Here is a 24,892-nt window from a genome sequence, read left to right as displayed (position 1 = left end):
TGTGGAAATGTCTTGAATAAGTCTCACAAGGAAGAAGGTATATCTACATTAATATCTATAGTTTTTATGCTTTTATAAAAAAGGTACAGTGAGGAATCACTGGAAGACCTGGATAACCCGCATTTTTCCAGCGGGTGACGTCTTTTTCGGTATCATAAAGAAGAACTAAATACTTTAGGCATTAGACGGCTTCGAACCGCTTAAGTTTCCTGGTATGAATGCTATTTGCCCATTTGGGGTCAGGAAAGCTGCTGAGCAATAATATGACCTTTGCGCCAGAGAATGACTTTAGAAACAAATTTAGTGGCATTCTTAACGATTACACATGTAGAAAGTGCCGACAAGCGGGCATGAGAGAGACGCTGGAGAACCGCATTTGTTCATGTCCGATCATATCTCGATCTCGATTTAAACATTTAGAGAGAATAATGATATGCCAGTGTAACTGATTCTAATCTCAAAATAGTTTCGGTTTAAAAATATTTAATTTTTAGTTGCATAATCGAATTTTACTTATTATTTTAGGACGAAAAGCTAAAATTTTATTTTTCAATACGTAGGATCGAAATGTTGTAACCAAAATAAAAATTGAGATTTTAATTAATAAAATTTTAAATAATTTTCATATTAAAAATTAAAATTTCCGACACAATAGCAAATAAAAATTTAAATTTTAAAGTTCGAAAATTTAGTTTCTAAAAATTGAGAATTTAATCGCCCATTACTGCTCTAGCTTTCTCTTGTTTTTCAAATTTTTTTTTTAATTTTTCTAAGACAGTTTGGAAAATTATATAATCCAAATATATAATAAATATTAATATAAAAATTATAAAAATATTAATATAATATTATTAGTTAATATAAAAATATAAATTTGAAAAGCATTGCTTTCAAAATATTTATTTTGCTTTGCTTTGGCCAGTTACCACATGCATTTCAATTCGATACAAACAATTTATTTTCCAAAATCCATTCGTCGCGAACGCTGTATGAAATATTTTTTTAGCTCCAAGAACAACACAAAATAAAATAATAATATAAAAACAAATAAATAAACATATTATCAAGTTAAAATCATCGCGAATAACTGTTTGTTTATCAGCTTTTACATGCCATGGAACATTTTCATATAGTTTTATATATTTCTTACGTTTTAAATATACTATACACGCCTTTTCAACAATTATTGTTTGTTGGTGTGAAATGATTTTTGATGCCAAAACAGCCATCAAAGCAGCCTGGCTGTATTTCGCCTTCAACTTCGCAAGATTTTGCTTTTGTTTATTTAAATACTGCTAATCTTCGTAAACACTTCAAGGTGAGAGGAAGCGAATGCCACTAGCATTGCACTAAATAAATGTTTATATACATATATGTATGTACATATATTCTAAACTAACAAATTTTCTAATGTATTTTTGTGTGTTACGAGTATTTCTAAGTCTTACTAAGCGAAAACAAGCCATAAAAGAAGATGAATTAAAACATTTTGTAAATTCGGACTTTCCAAGAAGTGCTGAAGGCGCCTAACATTCCTTACAGCAGGCTGCTCTATGCACAGTGCAGAGTAAGCATAGGTGCCAAGGGGGAGAGTGAGTGAAAGAAGAAAATATATGAAAGTATCCATATCCAGTTTTTATGATTTTATTGCTGAGTTTGTTTGTAATCGAATTTGCTTGAAAGCTAGACAAGTCAAACTAAATGTATGAATAGTGTATATAAATAAAATTGGCAATCTATTTGCAATAAATATACAATAATAAGTGGTCATACACTTAAAATAGAAACAACTTGAATTGCTCGAAAACACGAAAGAGCTAAATTTAGATGCAAACGCATGCTTCTCAAGTATTATTATAGTAGAATGTGGCTATGTGCCTTTTTGCTTCAACGCAAAGCAGCAACTGATGTTGGAAGGGCTTGTGGCATTTGATACAAAGTCTTTATAAATTTTTTCATGCAAAGAGCTTACATGTAATGAAAAATTAAATGCACGCACATTACACAGGTTACCTTCTCTATTTCAAAAATAGGTTAGATAGGGCGTATAAGTAACTACTGCAAAACATCATTTGCTTTACTCAGTCTTAGACACCCACAAAGCGTCTACGTGGCAGCTGGATATGGGAATAGCATAGCCGCACAGACCCCTAAAAGCCAAATTATTTAACGGCACCCATATAATTGCTGAGTTTACATTCTTAAAAGCTCTACATATGTTTTTTGTCGTGGTTCAAAATGACGTGATCTGTCTAAATTTGAGGCGCCCACGCGCCACAACAGCAGCCAAGGCTATGAGTGGTGTATACCAATGGGTGTATGTGCAATTGTAATGCAAGTGTCAGCGTGCCGTCAAACGCGAACTTGAACATGGCGAGTACGCGAAGGCAAACGGTGGCCGGTGGCCGCGCACAAATTGCCAAAATAAACTACGCCAAAATTCAAATGAACAGTTGTTAGTGATTTATTTAGTTTATTTCGTTTTTATATTTGTGCCACGATTTATATTTTTTTACTTTTTTTCTAAATAGACAAATTTTTTTTATTATTTTCTCCGATTCATGTGAACTCGCCATTAAATTAGCGCTACTCGAGTATGTTTTTCGACTGCTTGGGAATGCTCTTTTCGTGTTTGAAATAAGCATTTTAATGTTTCACATAAAATGAAATTTTGTACTGGTTGTGATTTATAGTATTTATTTCAATGAAATGTCCATCGAGTGAGGAAAGTATAGTCTTACCTTTCATACATTCAAAGGCATTGATGGTTTCAATATTCTGCTAAACAATATTTGTTTTCACAAGAACGTGAGACTTGAATGCTTTTGCTGAATTTATCTCAATTTTTTATATTAAGTTGCCAAGATCCTAGTAATACTTCGAAGAAAACGTGAGAAATAATTACTAAAAAATATACATAATCAGAATGATGAGATAATTTTTGAGTTATCGATCTGAAATTTTCCACACCTCCTTTTTTCCTCAAGTAGCTGCTCATTTGTTGGAATCGCTAATATCGGAACACAATTAGATATAGCTGCCATACAAACTGAAACAAATGGGGTTTAAGTGCTTGTATGGAAAACTTTTCCATTTGAAGGGATATCTTCACAAAATTTTGCTTTTGGTATTATCTAACACTATTATGTAATATATGTAGAAACTGTTCAGATAGAACCACTATAACATGTAGCTGCCATACAAACTGAACCGTCGGAATTCAGTGTTTGTATGGACAAATTTTCCATTTGAAGAGATATTTTCACGAAACTCGGCATGAACTACCATCTAAGGCAGTAATGCAATCTTTGAAGAAATCTTGCAGATCGGATAACAATAACATATAGCTGCCATTTGTATTTCGGGGCGTTCTAAGTGAACGTCTTTTTTAATTATAAGTACGATTCTGCCATTCTAAATGAACGAATTTTCTAGTTTTTGTTTACGATTCTGTAATTTTTTCATTAAACGCCATGTTTTTTTGACAAAATATTTTTTACATTCAATCATAAAAGTTTTGACAGCACAAAGTCTTCATTTTACCGATTAATTTCACGCACAATTTCTCAACCAACAAGAAGGAGAAACTTTACATTTTGACGTGTGAATTGGAAAACAGACAAATAGATCATCACGATCTGCGGCTAACAAGTTGCCCGCTACTAACAAGTCACTCACACACTTTCGCCGCCCACCCACTTCCCTTTGCACTTTAGCGTTGTAGTAAATATTTATGCGCGAAAGCCAAACAACGCCCACAGGCTAAACAACTACACACACACGCACATCTAGATACATACATGCATTGTTGTAAATAAGGCCACAAACATACAACGTGTGTTTGCCGCTGCTCAGACTCAGGCTCATTTATGTTCAATCGTTGTCAGCTGTGGCTGTAGACGATGAAATGTGTGATCGCGTGGGCCACCGCGAATGGTGTAAGAGAAAGCATAGAGCGGCAGAAAAAACAAGTGACAAACAGACGGCAGCCTTCACCGTCGAAAGTGTCAACGCCATCACCTTCACCTCGACAGCCCGCCAAGAGCGCTACGGTACATATACACACATATATACATATATATATGTATATAAATATATATATATATACTTGTATTTGGCTGTTCGTGCTTTTCGTCGTGATTTGCTCACGTTCCGCGCCTTCGCAAATTGTTTACGCCGCCTGTCAAATGGATACTTAGTGTTTTGCTTTTGCTTTCGCATCCGTTTTGTGTTCTAAACGAAAGTCATTGGCGCACAAACACATGCACAGCTGTAAATGCGTACGTACAAATTTACGTCATTATTCCATTTTCGCTAAACGATCGTCTATATACTATAGTTTTTTTATATTTGTTCTGAACACTTTTGCATGGTCCGAGGCGTATTACCCGATCAGCTCGATTTTCCGCCCGCTCGTTGGTTTTGCTGCGCCTACGCCTACAATGTGGCAGTTGCCGCTGTTTCAACTGCTTCTTCTTCTTCTTCTTGTTTCATGTGAGTTTGCTGAAAATATATACTTTTGGATTTTGCTTGTTCGTTTGTTTTGGGGGAAAAGATGAAAACTCGCATTGAACACTTGCGTCAGTTGAGAATTTCACTTCGTTCAAGTTAGACACTCGGCGCTGTGGTCACACCAGAGTTCGCAATAATTCCAAAAAATATTTCCAACAACGTTTTAGTGTACAGTTTTTAAGTGTTTTCAAAAATAAAATGGCTGTAAGTGACATTTAGCATATACAAATACATATATATGGTGGCAAATAAACCGCTTCTTAAGCTGTAAATGCGATTTCTGCTTCAGCATCAAAGTCTAAAGGTTAAATAGTTCCCGCGGCGGCACAAAATTTCAAAAAAATCTCAGGATTTAATTTAGTTTGCACAGCATTCGATAGGCAGTTATTAAATATTAAGAAATTGTTTTGATTGAGTCACTATAACATAGTTTTCATACAAACTGAACTATTGGAATCAAGTGCTTGTATGGAAAACTCTTTCATTTTACGAGATATCTTCACGGAATTTCGTATGAGTTATTTTCGAAGTCAATATTGCAATATCTAAAGAGATTGTTCCAATCGGATTACTATAGCATTAGATGTCATACAAACTGACCGATCAGAATGAAGAGTTAGTATGAAAAACTTTTTAATTTGCTGAGATATCCGCATGAAATTTGGTAAGAGTCATTACCTAAAGCAGGAATGCAATCTCCGTAGAAATTTTTTCAAATCAGACTATAATAGCATATAGCTACCACACAAGCTGAACGACCCGAATCAAATGTTTGTATGAAAAATATTTAATTTGATGAAATATCTACATGAAATTTGACATGGTTTATTCTCGTAGTTTAATTGATATTTATTAGTACAAATAATTTATAAAAAAAATTGCATACAACGCTTGCAGCACACACTCGCACAAACACACAAACGTTTGCTGAAATGCAATAAAATATTTGCATTTGCAATTATGGCGCTTTTCAATTATTAATTAAACGAATTTAATTGCAACTGATTACTGAATTTATGTATTTCAAAATCATATTTAACAACAAACATGTATACACACACATACACGAACGCACACACATTACATGGCATACATAATGCTGGGAGCGGAGTAGGATTTAAACCACAACCGTCAATAATTTGCAATTAAAATAAAAAATTATTTAATTATAATTGCAATAAAATGATATAGGTTCATTAAAAGCGTTTATTTGCTTTTGCGCCGCTTTTGTGGTACGTCAGCACAGGCTTTGTTGCAGTATTTTAAGCAAAAACTGTTTAAAGACACACGAAACACGTGATACTCGCACAATTTTAGTTAACAAATAATTATAAAGCACGGCATAAATATCTCAATGAAACATAGTAATAATAATTATATGATTTGTAGGGCGATATTAGCATTTCTGTTACAAAATAACTCAGTAATTATTGGAATGGCATTTATTTTTGCAGACGGCTGCTGCTTCCTCGTATTTCGCTGTTAAAAGGCTGAAATGCAAATAGCGGAAATATTTGCTCACATTGCTTTTGTGGTTTTAATTTGTAAATGTAGTTTTCTTTCTAAAACCCAAACTATATTTTGTCCATAAACTTAAAATTGTTGCTTGCCATATTTGCAGCAATAACTGCTAAACGAAAGGCAATAAAATGTACTTCCGCTAAGCTAAAAAAACAAGAAAAATATTATTTAAAAGAAGCCAATTTATGTTGACACTCCTGACTACTGACGTATAACAATAACCCAAATTTTAATTTTTTTTTGCCACATAAAACTGATATCACATTTTGAATGCGCTAAAGTCACTGAACAAAATAATGTGAATGAAAAAGGAATTGACACGTCTAGCTTTCCAGTAATATCAAACCATACTTGTATATTTTCTGAATAATAAAAAACAGCAGCTAGTTAAATTTAGAGAAATTTTTGCTTAATATAGAAAAAATACTTTTGATTTTCGTGAATATTTGGCTTCTGTAAGGCCTTACTTTATGTCTCCAAACATAATCTCTTTACATTACTGCGTTTCATTTTCTTTGATAACGCTGCTCCACCAAAAAAATTATCCTGATGGCACACCTCGCTGTGTTCGTCAGTCGAAGCAAACAGATTTTCCGAAAGGAAATCCAGCTGAGAGTCCAGCATATCATCACCTAAAAGGCAAAACAACGTATCAGCCAAATAATTTAAATTGAGTTTTTGATTGCTTACGATTCACTACATCATATTACATACATATATATACGTAGCATAAAATTTTTCAGCTTTCGCTGTTAATATAACCAATATATAACCACTTTATAACGCATATATAACCATTTTATAACGAAAACTCAAATTTTTTCCTATATGAGTGGTTTCTATTATATTGTTTTTTCATCGCCTGTGAACTTATGAAAAGTGATGTTATGTTGTTTTGCATTTTAGGTGAAGATATGTATTTTAAAGACAGCTTACACCCAAAAGCTAAATATGGCACTATAAGTTCATTATAGTTATTAAGTCTTTGTAATTTTCCGATTTGTGGTTTCCTAGAAAATTTTGGTCAACGCTAAAACATTTCTATGTATTATAAGTGATTCAGTTTTTCTTCAAAGCTCTTATCCCTTATTAGTTGCCTTATTTATAGATCTATAAATATTCCCTCTTTAATTTGTGCCACGCTGAATGTGGTGAATTTTTCTTCCTGTAATAGAATACTTATTTTCCAAACAATTTGAGGACTTTTGAGTGAACGATTAAAAGCAATATAAAATTTCCATATAAATATATTTTCCTGTTTAAGTAACTTCAATTCGAATTCGAATGATTTCGATTCAACGTGGCTATTAAGAGTAGCAAAATGTTGTCCCTTGGATGCAAACCATTTGCAAATTGTAGTTTCAGACACAGTTATAGATATAGTTGCCATAAAAAGTGCATCTGTGTAGGGTATCATGGATACGGTGCAGCCGAATTTAACTGTTTTTCTTGTTTTAATTGAAATTTAATTATCGGTGGTCAACTAATAGGCATATACTTAAACAAAAAAATTTACCAGAAAATCTGGTTTAAAAATCCGGGAAAACAGCGACGAAGCGAATAATTGAAATGCGGTTGAAAGCAAATTTGTATTTAATTGAATGCGTTGCGCTCACTTTTTCCGCCGCAGCACAGTGAAAAATGTTTCTTTTCTCTGCAGTGGGAGCACAGCGAAGGGCAGCGTGCCTGTGCAGAGGTGCGAATGACAATGATTGATATGGTTTTTCAGCAACTCTGATATTACTTTTATTAAAATGCAAAAAAAACACTGCTTAAATATTTCTGTTTATATAAATAATACAAGTACTCACTAGTGTGTATGCTTTGGCGGTGAATGTCAACGATTGAGGCAGTTCGGTAGTTGAGGAACTAGAACAATTTGAAAAATTTCGTTTTGGAATTATGATACGAAAATTTTCTATAGTAAAATTTAACTCACGTTAATGGCGACAATTTTGTTTGTTGACGAAGCCATTAAGCCGGAAATGAGCCCCAGCTGAGAAGATGATTTTTCGATGAAAAATTAAAGTGAATTTGTGAATTTAATGCGGTACTCGTATATTATATGCTTTTAGAACCTGGTGAAGCTTTTAATATTAAATAGTACAGGCAATAAATGACCGATGACGACCAGAGTGGTCAGAAGAATCGGCAAAGTAATCTTGTTACAGGACAATGCACCTGCACACAAAACAAAATCGATGCAGGAAACAATCAAAGTATTTGGCTGGCAGCTGCTATCATACCTGCCGTATTCACCAGACTTGACACCTTCCGATTACCGTTAGTTCTCATCGGTGGGACACGGATTAGCTGAGGAGTGCTTCTATTCTTACTCGTATTCTATTCCTACGCAGGAGTTGAAATGTGGAAGTCTGATTGGCTTGCTTCAAACGACGAGCATTTTTACTGGCATGGTGCTCACAAATTTCCATAAAGATGGTCAAAATTAGTAAAAAGCAATGGTCAATTTTTTGAATAAATTTTTTTATTTTAACATACAAAATTTGTATTTCATTTTCACATAAAAAATGGCGCACCTGAAAGCTGCCACTAAAACTTAATGATCAGAATTACATTCTTGTAAGGAAAACTTTTGTATTTGGAAAGATATCTTCACAAAATTGGGCGCGAATTGTTATCCGGAACATCGCTACTATATTCGAGGATATATTTCATTATATATAATATTTCAGAGCAGGTCACTATAACATATACATAGCTGCCACACAAACTGAACGAGCAGAATCAAGTTCTTGTATGCCAACTTTTCTATCTGTGAAGGATATTCCAGTTTCGTTGCAACCGAAGTTAAGATTTTTTTATTACTACTGATTACAACACACTATTGTTGTTTACGCGCATGCCTAACGTATTATGTTTGCCTTGCACAGATTGTAACCGCGAATCTACAGCGAAATTTCTATCATAGACAAGGTAAAAAAAAAATTAAATGCTAAAATGAATATTTGCGAGCGCAAACAATGCAAACGAAGGCGCTCAAAAGTAAAATTAATTAAACAGTGCCCTTTGTCGGGAATTTCGCCAATTATTGCTGTGCCGCTTTGTGTCGAAAATGTTTTGAATTTTTGTGAAAATCATTTATTTTTTTGTAAATTTTATTTTCAACACATTTTATTGGGATTTTAGCGAAATTGCTCGTCAATTTTCATTTCACATTTTTGGCTTTCGTCACGCTGCTTCTTGGTGCGAGGCTCAAGCGCAAAAGTACGCGGTGCGGGGGCGCTGCGCCGTGTGTGTGCAGTTAGGAATTTTTCGCCATTTAGTGAGCCCTCTGTGTTTAAGGCAATTTAGATTCGTTTATTTGCTTTCTCTCTCAGCTTGCTTGTATCGCTTGATCTCATTTTCATTGACTCGATTTTGTGGTCAGAGTAACAAGTGTGCACACTTGCATTTGCGACAATTATAACGCTGGCATCTTGCCACATCTAATTTGGGTTTGCATGAAAGCGAAAAGAAAGGCATTAAAAGCTTTGAAAAACACATATAAAATAAAATATTTTATATTAAGGAAAATTATTGAAAGTATAATTAAAATATATAATATACTAAAGGGTGATTTTTTAAGAGCTTGATAACTTTTTTTAAAAAAAAAACGCATAAAATTTGCAAAATCTCATCGGTTCTTTATTTGAAATTTGAATTTTGGGCAACTTTTTCGAGCATTTCGGCCGGAATAGCCCGAATTTCTTCGGAAATGTTGTCTTCCAAAGCTGGAATAGTTGTTGGCTTATTTCTGTAGACTTTAGACTTGACGTAGCCCCACAAAAAATAGTCTAAAGGCGTTAAATCGCATGATCTTGGTGGCCAACTTACGGGTCCATTTCTTGAGATGAATTGTTGTCCGAAGTTTTCCCTCAAAATGGCCATAGAATCGCGAGCTGTGTGGCATGTAGCGCCATCTTGTTGAAACCACATGTCAACCAAGTTCAGTTCTTCCATTTTTGGCAACAAAAAGTTTGTTAGCATCGAACGATAGCGATCGCCATTCACCGTAACGTTGCGTCCAACAGCATCTTTGAAAAAATACGGTCCAATGATTCCACCAGCGTACAAACCACACCAAACAGTGCATTTTTCGGGATGCATGGGCAGTTCTTGAACGGCTTCTGGTTGCTCTTCACCCCAAATGCGGCAATTTTGCTTATTTACGTAGCCATTCAACCAGAAATGAGCCTCATCGCTGAACAAAATTTGTCGATAAACACATTTCGAACCGAACACTGATTTTGGTAATAAAATTCAATGATTTGCAAGCGTTGCTCGTTAGTAAGTCTATTCATGATGAAATGTCAAAGCATACTGAGCATCTTTCTCTTTGACACCATGTCTGAAATCCCACGTGATCTGTCAAATACTAATGCATGAAAATCCTAACCTCAAAAAAATCACCCGTTATATACACATTTGTATGTATATCGTCATCAAAAATACAAAATAAGGTAACATCACTTTTCATAAGTTTACAGGCGCAGAAAAACCGCTATAATAAGAACCCCTCGTCTCGAAACCAAATTTGAGTTTGGTTTATAAAATGGTTATCTTTTGATTATAAAGAGGTTATATATTGGTTATAAAGCGGTTATATATTGCTATATATTGGTTATATCTGATAGCTGAATCTGAAAATTTTGTGTTACATATATATAATATCAGGTGGTGAATCGTAAGCAATAAAAAATTCAATATCAATTTTTTTTGATGATGCGTTGTTTTGCATTTTAGGTATATATAATATAATATAATAATATTACATATCTTTCAACACTTGTTTACCATTTGTAGTAATTTTAAAAATGTTGTTCAATTTTCTGCTGTTATTTTCCTTTCCATTACATTGACTTAGTTTTAAAGCGAAAAAATGTGCATGAAACAACGCTTTCTGCCTAAAATAATCATAATAAAAACATAAAAGTTTTTCTCTATGCCAAATGTTGCTTTTGTCACGACAATGTTGAAAACAAATATTTTCGCATATAAAGCATGAAATGCTCGCTAATTTTCAAAATATGAAATGGCCAATTACATTTGTTTTTGTAAAGGCGAATTGATCTCTGACCCAAAGCGAAGACAAATAATTGTGTTGCAGGGATAAATTTAGACGCATTCGCTCGAGCGCAAATATGTGCAGTATTGCCATTTGTAATATTTTTGAAAGGCTTTTTCGTTGTTTCTCTTATGCTGTTTTTTTATTCATGCTTTTTGTTTGCAAACATAAATATTTTTAACAAAAGTGTGGAAACGTAAAAATTGTTTACTCTGTTATATATTAAAAACATACACGATATACATATATACATTCATATGTACATGTTTATAATGGTTAAATCTATACTAGAGCGGATCGCGGAGCGGATTTTATAAAATCACGTATGCTGGAAATGTTCTATGAATCATTTTATACAACTTTGCCTAAGAGACGATAGATACATTTTTTTAATGTAATATACATCTTTATTAACACCTTCAAATTAGAAACCTGTGTCAACTCATCAAACCAATATGAAATTAAGTTTTCCATACGCTTATTATAAGCCTCTGTTAAGATGGCCTTCAGGGCATGACTTTTAATGGCTGAAATGGACCCACGACATGTATGGTGGCTAATAGATGTGTCTGATTTAATGTTTGGCCAACAAGTTTATCACAGTCACAATACAATGTTGCGCATATTATTGTGGTGAAACAATTTATGAATTTCCTGCTCTCCAACCTGGTCGTTCACGTTTAGTTGCTTTACGTAGACGCCTCAAAACTGCTCAATAGTACTCTATATTGCACAATTTGATCGTATCGAATGAATTTATGGTGAGGTAACGTTGTTAGTCAAAGTGAACGATCAGCAGCATCTTGATTTTTCGGAGCAGCAATTTCAGTTCAGAGAACAAGAGAAAATTCCACGAAGCCAAATCTGATGAAAACGGTGGTTGATCGATGGTATTCATTGTATTTTCGGGCGGATGGTTCCCTCGCAAACGACTCAATTCGGCCAAATAGAACTACTTAGCAAAGTCATGATGCATTAAACCACAAATGAGCCTCACTTTGATTTTTGAGCGGCTTTGGCGTGATTCTTTAGTTTCGGCTCGTTTTTTGCCCTCCATTTCGATGATTGTTGACTTTTTATACTCTCGCAACAAAGTTGCTAAAGAGAGTATTATAGTTTTGTTCACATAACGGTTGTTTGTAAGTCCTAAAACTAAAAGAGTCAGATATAGGGTTATATATACCAAAGTGATCAGGGTGACGAGTAGAGTTGAAATCCGGATGTCTGTCTGTCCGTCCGTCCGTGCAAGCTGTAACTTGAGTAAAAATTGAGATATCATAATGAAACTTGGTACACGCATTTCTTGGCTCCATAAGAAGGTTAAGTTCGAAGATGGGCAAAATCGGTCCACTGCCACGCCCACAAAATGGCGGAAACCGAAAACCTATAAAATGTCATAACTAAGCCATAAATAAAGATATTAAAGTGAAATTTGGCACAAAGGATCACATTAGGGAGGAGCATATTTGGAAGTAATTTTTTTGGAAAAGTGGGCGTGGCCCCGCCCCCTATTAAGTTTTTTGTACATATCTCGGAAACTACTATAGCTATGTCAACCAAACTCTACATAATCGTTTCCTTCAGACATTTCCATATACAGTTCAAAAATGGAAGAAATCGGATAATAACCACGCCCACCTCCCATACAAAGGTTATGTTGAAAATCACTAAAAGTGCGTCAACCGACTAACAAAAAACGTCAGAAACACAAAATTTTACGGAAGAAATGACAGAAGGAAGCTGCACCCAGACTTTTTTTAAAAATTGAAAATGGGCGTGGCGTCGCCCACTTATGGACCAAAAAGCATATCTCAGGAACTCCTCGACCGATTTCAATGAAATTCGGTATATAATATTTCCTTAACACCCTGATGACATGTACGAAATATGGGTGAAATCGGTTCACAACCACGCCTTCTTCCAATATAATAAAACTTTACACAAATACGGTATTTGAGCTGAGGTATCCCTTGTGGAAAAATTGTCGTGATCGGACTATAACTTTTCAAGGTCCCTGATATCGAACACGAAGAACTCAGTGCCTAACCTAACCTAACCTAATTTTTCACCGAAAATATCGGTAAATCTCTCAGAATTTAATTCTAATTAATTTTACAGCAAAATAAAAAAATATGTAAATGACGGATACTTAAATCTCGATTATCACTTTATCAAGCGAGAGTATAAAATGTTCGGTGACACCCGAACTTAGCCCTTCCTTACTTGTTTGTATGACAAATTAATAAACCCATGTCTCATAGGAATTCACAATGCTCTCCATGACTGTAGGATTGGAATTCGAACAATCAAAGCGACCTGTTAACGGCACTGCTTTTGAAAGAAATTCAGTTTTATCGGGACGAGTCGAACAAGAACGCGTATCGTATCCAAAAAATCCACCAACACTTTTACAGACGATCACTTCGCTTTTTTAATATTTGCATCTGTTTTAAAGGTCGAAGGTCATCCGCAACGAGGCATGTGTTGGAGGAGCTCTCGAGCGTGTTTGAAGGCTTTGTACCTTTTCCAACATTCGCAACGATTCCGCACACGAAATTTGGTTTGAAATACAAAATGTAAGACAAATTCTTTGTTCGATACTTTTATCCATTTTGAAAACCGCAACGCACTACTGAGGTGCACTGTCTTGTCATTAAAGACTGTCCTACCAACTTAGCAAAATACATTATACATATGTACACATCTCGTTACCAGTCATAATGCGTTTTGTGATATAGGGTTCTCAGCTACACTGTTAAGCACCTCTTTGCGACCTGTAAATGTTTTTGGAAAGGATTTATGTCTTTTAGTGCGAGTCTAGCATTAACCCGCTTTATAGCCGAAACATTGATCAACAAATGCTGAGTAAGTTCCTAAGAGAAGTTTAGTTCCTCTGCAATCTCACAGCTGCCAACTCGAAGATTTTCAAGCAGTGTTTCATTAATATTTTCGAAATTATTGTCATTAACAGAGGTGGATGGACGATCAGCGCAAATTATTTGAACTAGTCCGGTTGAAATTTGATCATATAGCATATAAGGCTACCTAAATTAAAAGCAAAATACTGTCCATTACAAAACATTTCGTGCTTAAATTAAAGATATTCGAACAAAATGGCAATTCAGATGGCAACTGCAACATTTCCTTTGCTTTATTGTTGTAGTATAATCGAAAGCGAATGACGGATTAATTTATAATTTGATAGCAACCAATTGACATTTCAACAAAATTTGACTGGATTAAATTCTCAAATGTTTAGTCAAATACCATGAACTTTGCATGATTCACGGTATGTACGATGTGGCATTATATCTATTTTGTCGCTAGAAGGGTCTCGTGCGCCACATAATTTATAAACGGCTTTTAACCTGATGAACGCTTGTGTAATTGATAACTTTGCTATAATCCAAACAAACAAAGTTTTGAAAAATTTATTGTTTTCCTGTTTTTTTTTGCTGAAGGTTAAATTGTGTTTTTTATGCGGTTAAATGTGGCATGCCCTGCCTTTGTTACTTTGTAGCGAAAAATATGATTTTTTTGGCATAAACGAGTTTTAAAACCAGCAGTTAGACTATTGTTGTCTAAAGCAAATATTTATCGCTGATTATAGCTAATAAAATGGCAGAGAGAAAACAATAAATACAATAATTTTTGGAAAATATTGAAGAAGGCAATGTCGTAATACAAAAAGTACTTGAAATCTACACAAATTAGCATAAAATTTCTGTCATTGAAATGCTATGAAGTGCCAGCCATTGGCCCAATTACTACAGTTACAGTTATATTTTTAGACTCACATAGGCACTCATGTGCACATGTGGTTGTAAGTAGATGGCAGAGTGTGTGTCTATACAGACAACAGGCTTTTCTAGCTGCATTGTAGATTGAGTAAAATGAAATGGCAGGTTTTGGTGTTTTTGTTGTTGGAAAAGTTTTTTGCTCTCTGACGTCGATCTCAAAATTTCAGCTCTAGGTCAGTGAAGCAATTATTTCGGAAAAAAAACAAACAAAGGCATGCCAATTAGACAAAAGCATGTAAAGTTGAGTTTGCTGCGCGTTATGAGGTAAATGTGGCAACGTCGCATCTGGTTTGATAAACATGGAGGTGCTGAAAATCAAGATATTCCTTACATTTAGCATAAGGAAAAATATGTAACGATCTTATCGCCCAATTTTAATAATATATCTCAAATAACGACCGATATTTACAGTACAAAATAATCGCAGCATCAATCCCACACAACATTTTGAGCATGAACTTTATATGTACATATAGCGCTGGTTTGCGAGTGAAAATTGGCAACTTTTGCTCTCGTATTTGCCTAAGAGCGCAGCTGTTGCATTACAAACTGACTTTATATAAGAAATATGTGTGGTATGGTTATGATATTAGTGGACAAACGAACAAATTCATTAGAAGGTAGCGATATGTTAGCGCTCGAGAGACTAAAGCCGAGTACAACCACAATACGAATATGGGGATTATAAGAAAAAAAGTTTAGGATCCTATTTAAAAGTCAACAGACACACACAATTACCATAATTTAACCATCTGTCATAAGGCAAAGGAGTTTGTTGTTGAAGATAACCACATAAAGTGTACAAAGTGAACAATGTGGCGATATTTTCCATTGCTCGATTAATTGGAAATGGAAATTTTTTGAGTTTAAAATGTTTACGAAATATGTTCTATGTTCTAATATGATGAAAGATGCAACTTACATAATTAAATAATTTGCAACTGATTCTCATAAAATAGAGCAAGACCAATAGGAAATTAACAGGAAGGCTTGGATACCAAAACCCCCCAAAATCGAAGAAGGATAGATTGGAAATACAATAATAAAAAATGCTGAAAATTGATAAGATCCGTTGTTGTGCCAAATAGTTGGCAGAAATGAAATATCTTAGAAGGAAAATTTTTTTCTGTAGAACATAATATACCCCCCTAAAAGAAATTCTGCAGCCGCCACTGTCCGAAGCATTAAAGTTGAACCGAAATATATCGAAAAAATAGCACTGGTAGTACATAGAGGAAAAAATTGCACAGGAATGGGCCTTTGGAAACGACCGATTACTCGAAAAGTACCAGAAAGTATGTCAAGGACGCCTTTAGACATAACAATTTTGATGAAAGTGAGAAAACTGCACAGTTTCCTAAGAGCATATATCAAAGCCTGTGTTTTCAAATATGTCTGAATAATAAAGCTTTTTTATAGCGGTAATCGGTATGGCTTATAGATGTAGTTGGTTAATGACCCCTGTAACGTTACTTAATCTATTTTCTAACATGAAAACCAGCGCTATGTATGGTATGTACTCAGTAGCTACGCGAATTTATGAGGAAAATTGTCCATTTTTCTAATTCTCATGGTCCAGATGCAAAATATCCACTTGGGCTGCTTCCCTTGCACACGCAAACTAAAGGAGCATAAAAAAACACACGTAGGTAAAGCGCGTACGAAGAGATGGGGGAACAAGCAAACTGTGGGCGCTGCGCCATTGAAGTGTGAGACATTTCACCGCTTGAATTTCATTAATTTTAAGTGATACGGCAAATATATGCAAAGTAACCGATATTACGGTATAAAGTGTCTGTTGTTATTGTTGTTGTATCGCTATTGTAAGGCGATAATTTACCCCATTTATGGGCCGAGCACGAGCACTTGTTTGTTGTAGATCATTAATTTTATTTATTTTCATAAAATTTATGACATTGTTGTTGCTTTTGTTGTTGACGTGGTCATTATTTAAATTTTCGGCGACACCGACGTAGCCGCGTTGTTATTTACGCTTTGCATTTTAATTAATTGCGACAAATATTAGCTCTCGCAATGGCAACAAAAGCAACAACAAACCCTGTTGGTGGACAAGTGTTGATTTGTAACCACTGACGCAACAACAAGAATGCCACAACGATTGATTTATGATGGAGTGCGGTTGCAACATGTTGGCGACGTTTTGTAGGGCGTTTTCAATTATATGTGGTATGATTATTTGTTGTTGTTGCTTTTGGTTTTGGCAAAACTATGTAAATCAATTTTCATTGATTAAGCGCAACTATTTATTTGTGTGATGTGCGGCATTAGCTTGTAAAGATCAAAGCTGATTGCGTGTGAGCGCTTAAAAGTAGGCTAAAAGTACGGAAGGGGATAATGCTTGATTCATTGACATATGTGAAGTCAAAACACACACACACTCACATTCAAACATGCAATTTTGTTTCCATATTTAATACCGATATAATAAATTACACTCATTCTACTCTTTGCAGCCCCGCAACAAGGAACAAGAACAAGAGGTCCTCAACTGGATCTTCGCTGTGTTGGGCGAGAAAGTGCCCGCCGGCCAATACGAAGATATACTCAAGGATGGCATTGTCCTCTGCAAGTTGATCAACAAACTGGCTCCCGGCTCGGTGAAAAAAATCCAGGAGCGTGGCACCAACTTCCAGCTGATGGAGAATATTCAACGCTTCCAAGCGGCGGTTAAGAAATACGGTGTACCCGAAGAGGAAATCTTCCAAACTGCCGATCTGTTCGAACGTCGTAATATTCCACAAGTGACGCTGTCGCTTTACGCCCTGGGACGCATCGTAAGTTGAAATGAGCTCAGCATTTTTATTTCAATACTCATCCAAATGCAATTTCTTTTGTTGTATAGACTCAAAAGCACCCAGAATTCACTGGTCCCTCACTAGGCCCCAAAATGGCCGAGAAGAATGAACGCGAGTTCACCGAGGAGCAATTGCGCGCTCACGAGGGGCACCTCAACCTGCAGATGGGCTACAACAAGGGCGCCTCACAGTCGGGCCATGGCGGTTTCGGCAACACGCGCCATATGTAAGCAGGCGCTGGAGAATTGCCTAATTTACCTAAATGTAGTCAGTCGATTTGGCGTTGTTTTTCTATGTAAAAGCATAACTTTTTTACTGTTTTTTGTTTAGCTAACTTTTTTAATTGAAAGGGCATTATTTTTGGGGCATTTTTCTTTAGTCATTATTTCTAATATAAATTGTAATAAAATAAATAATTAAAATTTAAAACGTATACTTTACTTGGCTCATTTGTTAAAAAACTGGTACAAAACCGGTAATCTTAATAACTAATGCATACTTATATTCAGCATGAGGAGCTGAGTAATTTAGTTATGTCCATCTATCTGTGTGTTTCTTCTGTTTGTATATAAGCGAACTAGTCCTTCAGTTTTGGAGGTAAATATCTGAAAACTAACTCTTTTTCTTCCCACGAAGCTGCTCACTTGTCCGAACCACCGTTATCGGAGTACAATATCATATAGTGGTCATACAAACAGAACGATTAGAACCAAGTGCCTTACTCAATAAAACAATCTGCGAAAAATTGATGTACATAGGATTACTATAGCATAAAGGTAAGGCTAGGTTAGCCTGGTAGACTAATGAGCCACCCATAGACCAGTTGGAGTATTGTGTTATCTTTTGGGATGACTGCCTCTTCCAGTGACTCATACAATGGGGTCAGAAAAATTCACATGAGAAACTTCATTGCTTCCCTGTTGCCTTGCTCTTAACATTTCCCGCAGTCTTCTCGATTTGTTAGCCCCATTTTACAGGCGTGTGCTGCCACCAGGCAGTAACCATTGAGTATTGTCATCATTTTCCTACAGTCCCTTCTATCAAGTGCCAGTAGGAATTTTGTGTGCTTTTGGTCTACCGTTTTACACATGACTTTTGCAGTTTTACTCGTTCCAACGTGTTTTGATTTACCTTATCAGGCTTCTGTACAGATCGTGTTATAGACAAAAGATGATGACGTTTTCAGGTGTCAGCCGTACATCAATCTTTGGCAGTCTCGGGTACTGTTTCATTGCTCGCGTTACCTTTGTGACCTGGCAACCAGTAGAAGTGAAATCGCTTGCTTTCGGCGCCACTTTCCACTGATGCCCTGCTTCTTAAGACACTTCTGGCCAAAATGCGATACGAGGTTACTGCTTTGATTACTGCTTGTCTCTATACTTAGGTGTTGATTTTGGTGTTGCCTGATGGTGCATTAGAGACTAGCTCCGCGACTTTCGCGGTAGGAAAAATCTCAGCTTGATATATAATACAGTTCATCCGTCATCCGTATAAGTGCTTAGCCATATTTTTCTGTGTTTACTCTGAGTCTTGTTTCCTAACTGAAAAATGGGTTTATGTAGCTGGTGCTAGCCAAACCGCCGTTGCCCATTGAGTTATGCCCGAAGGTTCTATATGTCAATTTTTCTCAGATTTAACACTAGTTCAAGAGCCGACATTGGAGTGGATTTTTAAGCTCCCGTTATGTACAGTGCAGCGAGCCTCTGATCCCTTTTCATTGGCTTCCGGAACGTGGATTTCCGTCCTCCTTACTACAGCACCGTAAAGCAGAATTTGCATTAGAATAGCTTTAGAATAGCTGAGTAGCATAAAGTTGTGTCGAGCATCTGACTACATACACATAAGCCGTAGGTGGCCATATAAACTGAATGATCATAATAAAATGTTTGTATGGAGGAGATATCTTCACGAATTTTGGCATAGGTTATAGTCTAAGGCAGTAATGGAATCTCCGAAAAAACTATTCAGATCGGGTCACTATAGTAGTTTGGTATGAACGGTTCTAACAAATGAGCAGTTACTTGGGGAAGAAAGAACGTTTGCAAAATTTAACCTTGGTATCTCAAAGACTGAAAAAGTCAGTCCGTAACCGTGCTCATTTAAATATATACAGACTCCAAGTTTACTAAACTGCCTTATAAACGTAATATACCAAGTTGAAGGCATAAAAAAGAATTCACTGTAAACATTATGGTTGAGACTTAAGAAAAGTAGAAAATGTGCTTCTTGCAAGTATGCTTGAAGAACTTATTGAACCTCATTGCCTCTTAAAATTAAGCCACCTTCACACAGTTTTGCTGAGAAAAAAAAACTAAAGCAAATAAGTAATAAAATATCACGCTATCCTGCGACTCTGGTTAGATTACATAATACTCGTAAAATGGTGAATTTCCTCGATCCAGTTCCAGATGCTGCCTTAAATACTCAGCGTTGAAGGTGAATTATTGATTAAACTGCTTGTGTGTGTGGGTTTGTGCAGGCATTGTTAAGTGCGTATGTGTGTAACAGCATCATTTATGGACGGACAATGAAAGTAAAGTAGTTAGGTGTGGCCAGATGTTAATAAAAAATAATATGAAAATATATTTGCAAATAAATAAATAACCATGAACCAGTGCAGGGTGACTATATATACATGTAGGTGAGTACATAAAAAGCACATCTGTTCACAATATCCACGCCCACACATGACGGCGAACCTCGAACGTCGTCTTCTCGCGGTGATTTGTTTGCTAATTCACGTATTTTGTTTTGGCCATACGTGTGGCTGTAAGCATACTTACACACAGGCGGGTGAGTTAGTTGGCGCACATTTGCAATTCGGTTTCATCGCTCATGTCGGTTGTGGTATTTATCTAATTTTATTTATGCACTCGATTACGCGCACACACACACGCAACCATATACATGTCTACCTACATGTAGGTATAACAGGTGCTTGTTCAAATGTCAGGTGCTTTGCACACGTCCGCTTACATTTCGTAATACGCACACAAACATATATAAATTCAGTTGAGCTTACACCGTCGGGTGAGCGCTTGAGCGCAGATTTTCGCTTCTGCAAATACCGTCTAATACAATAATTTATTGATAAAACTTACTAACCGAAGAGGTGTGCTCATCATAAACGCAGGCATAAACGTTTGTATGCATATTAGGGTTGGCCAAAATAAAAATAAAAATATTTCTATATTCTGGTAAAATTTTGCTACAGAATATTATAGTTTTGTTCACCTAACGGTTGTTTGTATCAGCTAAAACTAATGAAGTCAGATATAGGGTGATATACATATAAATAATCAGGATAACGAGACGAGTTGAAATCCGGTTGACTGTCCGTCTGTACGCGCAAGTTGTAACTTGATTAAAAATTGAGATATCGCCAGGAATCTTTCTAAACAGACTCCTTGGGCGAATCGAAAGGACGAGTTTGTAGCTGGGCGTCATCGGAAAATAACAAGTCACAGATACCTAAAATATAGACCCCATGTGCCCATGGCTGAATTTTACCGCAAATATCGGTCAAAAAGGCATAAATTCTGTCATCATCATTTTCAATCATCAATTTCAATCACTCCAATACTAGTGGCAGCGATTCGTCTCCACTTTTCGAGCTACCTTTGAAGTAGGCTCGTAAAAAGTTTCAAACTCTGTTGTTGTTGTTGTAGTGGCAGAAATCTGCCGAGTTGGTAGTCCTTGGCCGAATAAAAATCCGGGTCCGTTCCGGTTACGTAGATTCGGTTGTTGTTGGAACGGTAATTTCGCACTCTCGGCTATGCCGCTTTTGAAAATGAAGTCCGCTATCAAAATCCGAAAAACAAAAAATACAAATATATCATTGAAATTCGAACAGAACTCTTTTATGATATTGGCATGTTTGTACATCAAAACTGAATTTAATCAGGTTAATCTTTCACTTAACCCCTGTATACGTAAGATAAGACTTTTGAATTTCTGGCCGATTTTATCCGCATATATCGGCTAAATTTGAGTTACCTTAAAAAAATTGAGCGCGTGTATAATGTCGGATGAGAACTTGCCCCAGCCCCCATATAACGAACATCACATTTTCTAAACATTTGGTAGACTTTACTCCATATATACTATGGACGATGGTATTTTTGGTACCTTAATGAAAGTTACAGAGCTTTTTTTGGGTCAATACTACCACTATCTCACATATCCTCACATAAGACTTTCAAACTTCACAATACGCCACCCGTTAATATTAATTTTAAGAGCTCATACTTTGCTGGTATTTCTTTCGTCATTTCGAAGGATGTTTTTTTTTCGCTAGTTAAGGAAGAAAATACTTTTTTTTTTGTCCACCCTAATGTACGTACACCCAGTTGATGGCAGTTGCCTACACATGTGCTTGTTTCAAGTTTTTTCTTACTTTATTGTACGTGTAGCTTCAGGAATATATACAAGGCATGTGGGTTTAAGTTTTTCTTTTTATGCTTCCATATAACTGTATAGAAAGTTAGCCTTCTGCATATTCTGCATGTGTGTGTTAGTTGGTTGCATGTGTTTTGTTTGAAAAAATTTTCATATCTGCAGAATCAATTATTACCAACGCGAATTGACAGTTTGCAATTTTTTGCGCTATTTTCCTCTGCATACTCCCTCCCTCTTCGGCCAACAGCACTTTCATTTCGATTTACACAAAATGCAATTAAACAAATTCCACTAATCCTTGTAATTTTACTTGTTCACCATACCTGCGAGGCGTAATTGAATTCTATTGGTTTTATGAGTGTATAAAGTTGTGCGTGCGTGGCATCACGGGGATTAGCCGTGCAGATTGTGACATATTTATGAGCTTTGTGGCGCAGCGTTTCGCAAAAACCATCTATTCTGAGACATTTGTGAAATTCACAAAAGGAATTTAATATTTCCAAGCTAAGCTCTTTGAGTAAATTGCTTTCTGAGAAGGCAAATATTTTGTGGAAGAAGGGAATGTATGTTTCCTATAAAAAATTATCACATATTACATAACATTACATTAAGGAATTCGATAACTGTCAAGAATTTTTGTTTAATATTTCTAGATTTCCTTTAAAATATTTTGATTGAAATATTGTAAGTTTACTAATGTGCATTTAATGGCTGTTCATTTCGCCTGCAATTCTCTTTATATTCAAATTTCAAATTTACCAGTTGCCATGGTAAATGAAAATTAATTATTTTTCCAGGGTGAATTTAATTGAATTGAAACACACAGCCTTATAATTAGTGTTCTTTTACAGGTTTTAGCGTGAGAATAATTTGTAATTAAATATTCTGTTCAGATATCAAAGCGTTTGCATTCTTTGTTCAATCTTCCGAACCACCAAAATCATATTATATTCTGTGGCAATATAAATTGACTGTTAACTTTAAATGCAGCTCTTTGTTTGCATTGCACATATTTCTCGAACCATTCAAAGAAATGCAAAATGAATATGAGGTTTAATTAGAAATTCTTCAGTTTTCATTTATGTTAATATCAAATAAATATATGTCATCTAATAAACGTACAAGTGATTTTCAGTTAAGCTAACGGTTTTCGCGTAATAGAATATTCTGTCCACCCAGCGACTACTTCCTGTTTTCATATCATAAAAGAATGCTCCCTCGTAAGAAATTTTCTTCGAATGAAGTGGTGACTGTCGAAACTGATGCCTATTTTGAAGCAAAGAACAAATCGTACTACAAGAATGTTATGGAAAGGTGGAGGCTCGCTTTAATCAGTATACTGCTATCATCTTTAAAGGGATATGTTGAATAAAAAACGAAGTGTGCAAAAAAAATGCCTTTTACTACTTCCGGTCGGAGACTTTTCAATTTAATTAAGGGTATATATAAAATATATAGTATACGTAAGATTTCGTGATGAATTTTTGTCAAGTAAAAATGGATAAAAGTTATAGAATCAAATTTTTGGTAAGAAAAGAATGTGTGAAAATTTTGAGATCAATATCTTAACCATTGAGGGACTAGTTCGCGTATATACAGAGAGCTGAACAGACCGTTCGACTAATACTCGTATGTCAAAATCTATATATTAGGTTGTTAAATCTCCCTTCCGCCTTTTTGCCTTGAATTTTGCGGCTATGTATAAAGCGCTACAGAGCTCGTATCTGGCAATAATATACATCTTTGAAAGGTCTTGACATAACCTAGAAAACGACGCTATGCATGATTAGTTTGGATATTGCGTTCAACAATTACATATATGTAGACGTGCAAATATGGTGTTCACTTACGCCACTAAAGTTTTGCTTCGTTAAAAGCAAATCCGCTACAGAAACATTCCGTGACATTAATGGTATTTTGGAGGATGGTACTCTATCACTTCGAACTGCGGAGGAATGCTTTTGGAAGCATAACAGGAATCTTTAACTGGCGAATACTTGTACATTTGTATATACTCGTATTTTTGATGCAAGGAAGCGTCTAGCTTTTCTCCCTTGATACAGAGTACAATTAACTCAAGGTGTGTTGGTATTTAAAGCATTTTTTCAAAAAAAAGAATCTCAAGAGATGTCAGTACAATTTCGGTAAAATGTCTCCTACAAATATGACATTTGCATTAAATTTTGGAGTTGCGTGGCCAACATGTTGAACTTCGGTAGCACCAGTCACAGCAACACAAACAGTGTATGTTTGTTGTAGTTAATGACGAGTATGATGAGCCTGTTTACCGCATTTGTCTTAATTAAATATGCACGCACACATGCTCAGACCGAACGTTTTCCTACGACTAAGTTGTAAGACTGCGGCATGCCACACAAACGTGTGTACACTTGTGTATGTATGAAGGTTGGTCGTGTCGTAGACTTTTCCTGATTTACGCCCACTTACCTGTGCTTTCACCTTGCAACAGACATTTTTTTGAGCGTTTGATTACTCAGCTAGCAAATATGTGGCCACAAAAAATATTTTGCTTCTTGCTAAAGATGAGAAATGGTTATAGGCGAAAGGAAGTCGTAGAGGCGGTGAGCTGTATGAGATTGCAGAGTGAATGACTTCGAATCAACAAATCACAAGGTTTCACAAAACTATTGGAAAAGTATAATCAAACGGTATATGCTGGTCACATGCAATGACAGAAGCGCCACAACTGTGGGAGTGCAAAAATGCCATCAGAGCTTGCGTTAGAGTTTGGAGGACAGAAATTACAATCAATAACA

General features: G+C 35.7%; 1 protein-coding gene across 1 annotated transcript; it reads left to right on the top strand.

The window, feature by feature from the left end:
• Positions 1 to 4,551: 4,551 nt before the first annotated feature.
• Positions 4,552 to 18,140, top strand: LOC105230950 (myophilin). The gene is made up of 3 exons (XM_011212004.4): positions 4,552 to 4,716; positions 17,376 to 17,696; positions 17,765 to 18,140. The coding sequence occupies exons 1-3, from the start codon at positions 4,711 to 4,713 to the stop codon at positions 17,945 to 17,947; spliced, it is 510 nt and encodes a 169-aa protein (XP_011210306.1). The 5' UTR covers positions 4,552 to 4,710; the 3' UTR covers positions 17,948 to 18,140.
• The last annotated feature ends 6,752 nt before the right edge of the window (positions 18,141 to 24,892 follow it).

The sequence above is a fragment of the Bactrocera dorsalis genome, chromosome 2 (assembly GCF_023373825.1).
Source record: "Bactrocera dorsalis isolate Fly_Bdor chromosome 2, ASM2337382v1, whole genome shotgun sequence".
Lineage (NCBI taxonomy): Eukaryota > Metazoa > Arthropoda > Insecta > Diptera > Tephritidae > Bactrocera > Bactrocera dorsalis.
This window is presented reverse-complemented; position numbering and strand designations above follow the sequence as displayed.

Coding starts and splice junctions, on each gene's coding strand:
- LOC105230950 (XM_011212004.4), top strand. Junction 17,697..17,764: donor TTTACGCCCTGGGACGCATC/GTAAGTTGAAAT, acceptor TTTGTTGTATAG/ACTCAAAAGCACCCAGAATT.